Raw genomic sequence first — 9,639 nt, 5'->3', positions numbered from 1 at the left:
TTGTTACAATTTCTAATATTTAGTACTTGATGCACTAAATCAACATATTTTCTTTGAATTTGTTCGAAAAGTGGGTTATTGCTATAATAAACAAAACAGATTATCCCCCACTAAATAGTGTATTTGGATTTTCATTGTAGGCTACAGTTTGTATAAACTGTATTCTATGATGTGTAAAGTGGAAGTGATTAAAAACAGATTAGAAACAACATTAAGCTGCTCTTTCATATGTAAATAAGAGGCTATAGGAAGCTAGAGGGGCATGAAAATGACTCCTAACCCTAACCCTCAAAGTTGAGAAACTTCCACTCATGGTTCAACCATGGTCTTCTTATACAAAGCAGAGCAAAAGACAACATGAATCACTTTGAAAATAACTCCTCTATTCAAAATATATTATAGCAATTAGATGTTTTAATATAAAAATTCAGTATTAAAAGTCTATGCTCTATGCAGTCATAACAGCATTATAATATACATACATCTTTTTAAAAAAAAGTTATCTCGACCAGCAGAACATGTCTAAGCTGTGCAACTGTACAGTTTCTAAATTCCACACAAAATGCGCAATGTCAAGACTTTTACATTTTTTTCTTTTTTCTCTTTTTTGACAGCTGACATGTCGCACTGACTCAGACAGTGCAGAGAGAGAAGAGAAGGAGTCCCAGCAGGAGGAGCATCAGGCTTGGGTGGAAGACTCCAGCATGGTTGAGTGTCAGTGCGCAGTTTTCATAGGGCTCCAGACAGGCCGCAAATGCCATGACATGGGCGATGTAGCTCTGCTCCTGGACCCCATGGAAGAGGTGTGACATGGGACCTTTGGCAAAGATGGCTACATCTTCTATACCATGGGTTTCTGAGCCCAGAGGGACAGGAGCTTGCTGACGATAATCATTAGATGCTAGAGGACAATGGGACAAAGGAAAATCACATTAGCTGTATCTGTATTTGCAAACATAAAGTGACCACATAGTGATGCGATTAAAATAAAGGGGACATCTAACATTTTGATGAAATACAATACATCTTAACCACAAACAACTGCATACTACAAGCTTTATGTATTTATGTAGTATTTTGCAGACCTACTGTAGTATAACAGTTGGACAGTTTTGGGACAGATTGTCTTATCTGTTAAGGCAAACATCTGTCTATCACACTGACACTTGACAATGTTATAGTAACTTGCAGTTGAGTATTACATTACACTGCATTGCTCTTATAATATGATAAGTCATATGTTTTTAAATGTGTGGTTGAAACAAACCTTCTTCTTTTAAGTAAATAAGTGAGCAGGTGATCATCCCAAATGCCTCGTTGTGCCTCTAGGATATCCAGTTACACCACTAGATGGAGCTACTTTATTTGTCTTCTCCTGAAGGATTATCAATGTACACTTACATGAAACTGACGCATTCATATCTGGACGAGTTCCATTGTTAATCTGGTATCCTGGTCCGTTTCCATACACAGCAGTGGTGAAGTGCTTGTCATCATCAGCTAGAGAGCGAGACACTCCTGCAAATCACAGAACAAATTGGCATCTAAAGATTGCATTAAAACGTGTTTTTTAGTTTGGATTGTCGGAGGACTTTCACGTTTGATTCAAAACCCCCAAAAGTCTTATCAATCTCTATAAGTGTGTCTTACCAAGAACTGGGTTTCCTCTGGCAGAATATCCACCAAATGCGAAGACATGAGAGTGATCAGCAGTGACCACAGACAGGGTGTCCAGTTCACTGGTGAGTTCAGCAGCTCGCCCGATTGCCCGGTCAAACTCAACAGCCTCATACAGGGCTTTTTTGGCTTCTCCTGCATGGTGCCCGTGGTCAATTCTCCCACTTAAAGTCCAAAAGAAAGTTATTAAATTTATTAATTTTTTTTTTTTTTTTACAGATTTGATGTATTCAGCTGACTATCTTACACTTCAAGTCCCACAAGTTCACTCTGAACTAGGAAAATCTGCTTTTAGTTTTTGTGCACCAACTACATGGGACCATCTTCAAAACATACTCATGATTGACACGCTCATTCCTCCTGGACATTTTAAGACATTGCTCTCAAACCACCTCTCTGCTTTACGGAGTACTGAGTAGCTATTGTCTCCAAATGTTTTAACTTTGTCTCACTGTTTGATTTGTATTTTTATGTTGTTGTACCTTGACATTAATGCAAATGAGGGAAACTTCAATGATTACGAGGCTTAAATAAAGGTTTGAATGAATTGAATTAATTCAGATATTACTGTGGCACAAAGAAAGGATACCCACTGTTTAAAGACTGTGATTCTAAAGTGATGATCGCTTGTGTCAAAATCACCATATGCACTATTTTAAGCACCCCCTCTTCTTTTTAATACAGATGGGAGTGAGAGTGATGTGGCATGAACATTAAATACTTTGAATTGACAGTTTAACACTGACTTGATATTTTATGATACTTGGAAGCCCTACAAAAAACAGTTATACTTATCTTCCACGAAGAGGAAAAATCCTTTGGGGTTTTTGCTGAGAATCTTTATTGCTTTCTCCATCATCTCAGTGAGGGAAGGGTCCGTGGACGGATCACGCTCCAATTCATAGCGGCAGTCCTTGGGTTCAAATAGACCTAACGGAAATTGCGACAGAAATTGCAGGACTCATTTTCAAAGATCAGGCCAAAGGCCAAATTTTAAAATGTGAGAGCTCTTCTGTGAAAAATGTACTAAATTGTAAATTTGGGCAGTAAAAGTGAAAGCATCCCATCTTTCTTATTGAGACCAATTGATTTCCCCTGAATACCTCACAGTAATTTTGACCATGAAGCACAACATGTTAAGGATTTTATTACATGACTTTGTCAAATGAAATTATGTTATTATCAGACTTGTCAGTGAATTTTTATTTTCACTTAAACCTTTAGCCAGTTACAGTAGCTTGGTTTTTCAGTTAAAGTCTGCATACTTGTTACTGATTACCATGTCATAATACAATAATGATTAAAAAAAAAAAACTCTTACCCATCAGGAAGTCTGTATTTGCAGGATTGACTGCATCAAAATCGGTTTTGTTCCAAACATATTTAGCATTCTGTAGGAAATAAATAAACATTATTAGAACTGAGCCTCAGAGAAAGAGAATGACATCTATTCACACTCAACCTAATGGGTACAGGTGTAAATACTATGTACCGTTTTGTTCCTCATCCACTCCACAACAAGATTTTGTCCATCGTTTCGGTCTCCTGTGTCTTTTGGATACTCTGGATCTTGTTTGTCTTTGGGAAACATGTACTGACGACCTCCACCAAGAATGACCTGGATTGAGAGACATGGTGACAATTTATACAGTATATATTTCAAACTTCATATATTTTGTGTTTTACTGTGAATGAGAATGATGTGATGGAACACACTTCTCTAAAGAAAACAGAGGTTGGATGATTCATCATTTAAGTAGTGGTGAACAATTATTTGGGATGAATGGAGACAGATTTATATTAAGGCTTACATTTATTTCTGTGTTGTGAACCAGCTGATATGCAATGTCACGGCATCCATCTCTGACAGCCTCAATGGAGAGGTGAGAGTCCGAATACCAGCCTCGATCGGCGGAGTGAGCATAATTGGCACTTGGAGAGGCGTGCTGCACTCGGGTTGTTGTGACAATTCCCACAGATTTGCCTGAAATCAGAACAATGTGGTACTAATTAATTCAGTGTTTTGTGGACGAAATGCAAATTCCACCACTGTGTTTAATTATGTGTTCGGAAAGAACCACTTCCACATGGCACACTGTCCTGTCAATGATATGTTTTTCAGTGTATACTTGATTTTGCTCTCACATTAAAAAGGACAAATTGTCTTACATTTAACAAAAACATGAAATGACAGAATAATACTGTGCTGTTTTACACAGGTCTCCTTAATGAATAACTTGGTCAAAAACTGTGGCAGAACTAATCTGAAATCCCAGGATAGATAAAGCCACTGTAAACTGCTTTGTCTAACTACAGTAGCTATACACAAACCTGCTTGCTTGGCACGGTGCAGAACGGATGTGACTTCATTCCCGTAGGTAGCTTTACAGTTGGACCTTGGGGTGGCAGCAGTGACACCTACGGTGCCATAGTTCGCCTTCACACCACATAAGTACGCTGTGGCTGTGCCAGCACTGTCTGGCATCTGCTGGTCCACGTTGTATGTCTGCAGGACCGAGAGCAATCACACACATGAACAGAGTAAGCAAATTTCAATTGTGTCTTACTCTTGCAGTAGAGTCGTTGGGCTGTCTGTGTAGTTTTACGTGATCCTCAGTACTGTCAAAACTGCCTGCATTCAGAATACCCGGGCATTTTGTGCAACATGTGACCTGCGTTACAAGCCAAGTACCTCCACCATCAACTGATAACAGACTACTCTGTCACCTTGAAATGATGTGCAAAGCAGACAACATGCAAGTATTATGAGCTTGTTATGAAAGCACAAGCAACACAGCCATACACTGTAAAATATGATATTTTTAACAGCTTCACATCATTCTGTAGTCGGGGCTGTTTGTTAGTAAGAGTGAAACATACATACAGTGCTGCTCAACTTCATGAGAGCTATTACATGGCGTGCTCTTACTTAACAGTAATGCTTGGACAGAGTTCATAACTTGAGTCAGTCAGGCTGACCTTTGACAGCGCCAGGTGGGGGAAGGTATCCATAACCAGACTGGTCTCCTCCCCTGATGCTCCTTCCAACTGGCCTTTGAGGATCCGGGTAGCAGTCACTGTTGTTATCCCCATACCTGCAAACAGGTGGATACACACCAGAGTGTTAGATAACGTCGGCCAGGGAGGCACAGAGCTGCCATTGTCCTCAGTGAACCTCATAAGGCTTGTGAGTTTAAAGGCCGGTGAAAGACATCCAAGTTATTTAGACTCACAAATGGTGGATAATATGCACAGCAAAAACATTAGCAGTTTATAGCATTTATTCTCTGCTGCAAACATGATTTTTTAAAATATACGTATATATATTTTTTTTTGTGTGAAAAATCCAGGGCATCTTTTACAACATGTCTTGTCAGAGCTTGTCTTATCGAATACAGATTCAAGGTGTAAGGAGAATGAGGCAGTTATCTTTATTGACTTAAATGTATGTATGGAACCACATAAAACAATGCCATGTCATAAATGTTAATGCGGCATATGTGATGTGTAACACATTTCAACACAAATCAGTTGAATGTTTGGGCACCAATAGCTACTATAGCTTTAGTTAAAGACAGTAGATGTTATTCCTCTACAGAGAGGTATGACCATTAAGTCATTAAGACATAGATCTTTGCAACTGGTTTTCTTAAACATCTCATTTATAGGGTAGTTAAATGTTACTGGCCAATCCCAAACATTGGTAAAAAAAAAACTAAAATGCTGCTATCAGCATACAGGTCGGTTGGGGTGGAGGCAGCTGTAACCATAAACCAACACTCCATCTATAAATTTGTGATTTGTTGCAGTGGGGTTGGGATTATTGAGCAAACAGGAGGAAGTGCACGTGAGTAACTACTTTATCTTTTTGCAAGGTCCGGGGGTCATGGCCACAGTTAAAATGCATTATGAGGACATTTGAATTCATCTTGTAGGGTATCCTAAACAGGAATGAAAAATACCGTTATAAATACTGTTTTCTTTTGCCCTAAGAGTTTTGGGAAAAGTTTACATTTTTACCTCTGTTTTATTTTCCATAATGAAATCACCTTTACAAGTACTGAAGACCTGAAAACCAGCCAAAGACCAGTTTAAAGGTTTTAGCAGTCCAACAGTGTCTGAAAGTTTAGCTATGCATGATGAACTTGTCTGAACTCTTTGCTGTGTTCAGATCAGTTACAGTAAAATAATGGAATACTGTGGACTGTGGTTTGGCCTCAGTTCATTTTGTTATGTGTGGCTTTCCAAGCAGTAGTAACCACTGGTGATCAGATGCCAACATTCATCTCTCTACCCATAAACCCATGCTTTTCAGGGTCACATAGCACATTTGGCTCCCTCTTGGTGCACTCGACCGCAGTTCATAATGAGACTCGCACTTTCAAACTCCCATTGTTCTCTCCTCACCTGAACAAACGAACTGAACTGAAAGCCGCAAATGTTGCACAAGTCAGGGAAAACGTCTTAAATGGTGGAGAGAGGTCTGTTTACCACACTCACCGTCCCCCAGGAAGAGGATGAGGTTCTTGGCTTGGTGGACATTAGGCTGAATGTTCAGGGAACTGTGAAGAGCTTGCTTTGCTTTGTTGTTCCAGTAATCAGCGTGGAGCTCTTCATCTGGGGGCAAGAATGTGATACAAACATATAATATGACATTAGAAGCGAACTGAAATCATATGTACAATGATCAGTAAGACTTCAAAATAATTTGAAGTACCAAAATTAGCTGTAATTTGGTGCCATAACATTAAAAGTTGTTTAAATTTCTGTTTGTTTTTGTGTTTTTCTTAAGATCCACATGTATGATTCTAACTTGAAATATAAAAGCAACCCCTTTCTGATGTAACAAAACTGCATCAATGTGTAACAGATCCTTACCTGAAGCACACACAGTCCACTGCACTGAAATTAAAATCAATAATCCAGCAAAAATGAGCTTATGTTTGATAGCCATGGTGTCGACTATGGGTAGATTCTATGAAATTCAATGGGGGCTGCGCACACACACTGTCCTTTTATAGCTGCACCCAAGGAGCAAAGGACACATGAAGGAGCAGTACAAAGTGAGCAATCAAGGTATATTGCACACACACACACACACACACACACACACACACACACACACACACACACACACACACACACACACACACACACACACACACACACACACACACACACACACACACACACACACACACACACACACACACACACACACACACACAGAGCAGGAAAGAGGCAGTAAACTAGATATTGGCTTCTGAAAAAACAACAGGCTCTAATTTCTCTTTGAGGTATTCAAATCTGTAAATTGTGATTAACGATATTTCCAGTGACAGGAGTTAATGCCTGAAGTTCACTATATCTCTCATGATAGCACTTCTGATGGCAAAGGTGCTTATAAGCAGCTGTTTTCAAGTCCAATGAACTGCCTTTGTGCACTGAGGTCACAACAGACTGGCGCCAGCAGTTTTTATTTTAAATTGCTTTGGATACATATTATTCTTGGCTGAAAATGATAGCTTTTATTTTGAAGTGGAGTTTTATGAGCACATCCAGCTTATTAGTCATTAATCTTAACAGTGATCTAATGAATCCATTATCTGAAACCATTTTATTTTTGTATTAGTTCCAGGTTAGTAGAAGTGCAAACGCAGCTGGAATACAGAACCTTATCTCTTAAACGTTAACCAGCACCCGCCTTAATATCTATTGTCTTATTGCCACTATAAATCATCATCTAATGATGATGTTGATTATAGGGTTTTATGGTTTACTTTTTGTATTGTTTTGCAATTATACCGCTCATATTTGAATGGGAATTTTGTCAACTTTTGAACAGTTCTCTGACAGAGCAAGCATTTATTTGAATTTGTGACAGAATTAATGGATCCCATGTGAGTCTGTGTGTGTACAGGTGGGTCTGACTGCACATCTGTGTTACTGCTTTTCAGCAGTGTGGCTGAAAATCCTTAGCTGTCTGGTGCTGACTGGCCTTGAGTTTCAGACAGACCAACACAAGGTTGCACCCTCCATTCCATGTTTTTCTGTTATCACCATTTTGACTAAATCACAAGTCCAAAAGGCTTTCTGAAAAGAGCAGGACCTCTGAAAGAGTCAGTGTATGATATATGCTTTGGGACTAATATTGCCAAAACCTGAGTAATACAGGGCAAAATAAGAAGTATATGACATCTTGTATGACAGACACAGCATTGCACAGACCCTTTTGCAAGAAGTGACCTTGACTTTCTACTAATGGTTGATGCCGTGGACTTAAGTGTAGGTGGGAACCTTTTGATGATGCCATTACAACAACACAGTAGATAGATTCACTTTGCTTAGGCACGACGACTCTTCTATTCTTTTTTTTTTTATCCAAAGCTTTGTAAGTCTCGCTATTGTTACACAGCCACATAGCAACATTAATAGCTGTTTACTTTTCACTTCTCCTGATAGCTTCAGCTAAGAGGTTACAACATACTTTCTGAGCAGTGCTAGCTCTTTGGGGTGGCTTTGATGCTGTATAGTGAGTTGGTATCTGGAGATGGTTTCCTCCTAGCCAGGGTGGCTAGTTAAATTTGGTGCAAAAAAGGCTCTCTCACACTGTCACTATAATAAAGGCAAAAAAAAAGGGATTTGTTTCCACCACTAGAGACAGCTTCTGTCAAGTAAAGGAATAGAGCTTGATGTTGAACTAGCAACATTTCAACTAGACTCATAAGTAAACAGCTGTTTGTGCTATTGGTAGCTATACAGCGATAGCAAAACTCAAGTAACCGCATAGATCCTTATGTTTCTTTATTTAGAAATTAAAAAGTTACAGTTGACTGATGTAACAATTAAATATCCGTTCCTTTTAGGGACTTTTCAGAAGGAACCACAAAATAAAATGGCCTATAATAATCTATGATCACTAGAATGAAATGGACGATGGACTCATCAAAAAATCTATTTTTATCCGTATTTAAGTAATATTTGCAAAAACACAATAGAAAAATACATAGACAATATTTGCTTACAAAATACATTCATATACAATCTACATAGACTGCATACTGTATCAAGTGACAGACAATCTGACAGAAAAAAGATTTACTATTTGGATCCAAATGAGGTCAGGGTAAAAACGTAAAAAATCTTAAAAGCTACATGTTATTCACTCCTATAGGAGGTACAGTATCTTCATGAGTCCTTATAAGGTCTGTTGGTGTGGCAGACATGGCATGATGGCCGTAGTTCCAGTTCATGTTGCTGTCATATAGACATTTTCCATGTACATCAACAGCTGTGTGTCCCCTCTGAGCGTGTACAAGATAAACAGTGAGCCCTCACTTTGCTTGCTGGTAGCAATTCTGGATAAAGCCCAAAGTAAATGTACAAATGGGAAATTACAGCTTCTTGTTTGATAGCTCTTAGCAAGCGGTTTATGCTAGCAGAAGTTGTTTTGCAAAGTCCAACCAAAACAAAAGAAAGAACCAGTTAGTGCAAGTTTGTAGTGACATTGCATGTTGAAAATAGTAAATACTGTCGATGCTGACTCCTCTGCAATGAAAGCTACAGCATGGAGTGTTTCTTCAAGATCTGCTTGCACGTGAATTAATGTTAATCTTTGCATGGATATTTAAATCCCTACATGCCTGTGTTCTAGCCTGCAAAAGCTGCCTGTTTGTTAGTATGCACTTGAAATGAGATCTGGTGTGAGTTTAAGCCTGTGTGTTGCATGCACAGTAGATAACACATGCTGGATGTGGATGTGGATGTAATTGGGGAGTGTGAGTATTTTTCAGTTATCTCATACGGTACCGTATATGTTTATCCCTGCATTCTGACTGGCCAGCTTGTGTGCATACAGTGAGAGTGTGCGCCTGTGTGAATGTTTAGTGCAAGAGTCTGTATTGCTGCATGCATACAATGGTTCTGAGTGAGTGTGCCCTTTTTGTTGTGGGTGTCTGGGGG

General features: G+C 39.0%; 1 protein-coding gene across 1 annotated transcript; it reads right to left on the bottom strand.

Annotated features, from left to right (window-relative positions):
• Window positions 1-632: 632 nt before the first annotated feature.
• alpi.2 (alkaline phosphatase, intestinal, tandem duplicate 2) lies at window positions 633-6,631 on the bottom strand (the record flags this gene model as incomplete). Its single annotated transcript, XM_083970519.1, has 11 exons — window positions 633-901; window positions 1,402-1,518; window positions 1,651-1,841; window positions 2,469-2,607; window positions 2,999-3,068; window positions 3,170-3,295; window positions 3,489-3,661; window positions 4,009-4,183; window positions 4,657-4,772; window positions 6,178-6,294; window positions 6,556-6,631. 11 exons carry the CDS (start codon window positions 6,629-6,631, stop codon window positions 633-635), a joined length of 1,569 nt encoding a protein of 522 aa, XP_083826645.1.
• Between the last annotated feature and the right edge of the window lie 3,008 nt (window positions 6,632-9,639).

This window comes from Trachurus trachurus (assembly GCF_905171665.1).
Source record: "Trachurus trachurus genome assembly, chromosome: 4".
Classification (NCBI taxonomy): Eukaryota; Metazoa; Chordata; class Actinopteri; order Carangiformes; family Carangidae; genus Trachurus; species Trachurus trachurus.
The sequence above is the reverse complement of the archived record's forward strand: the minus strand, read 5'-3'. Positions and strand labels throughout refer to the sequence as shown.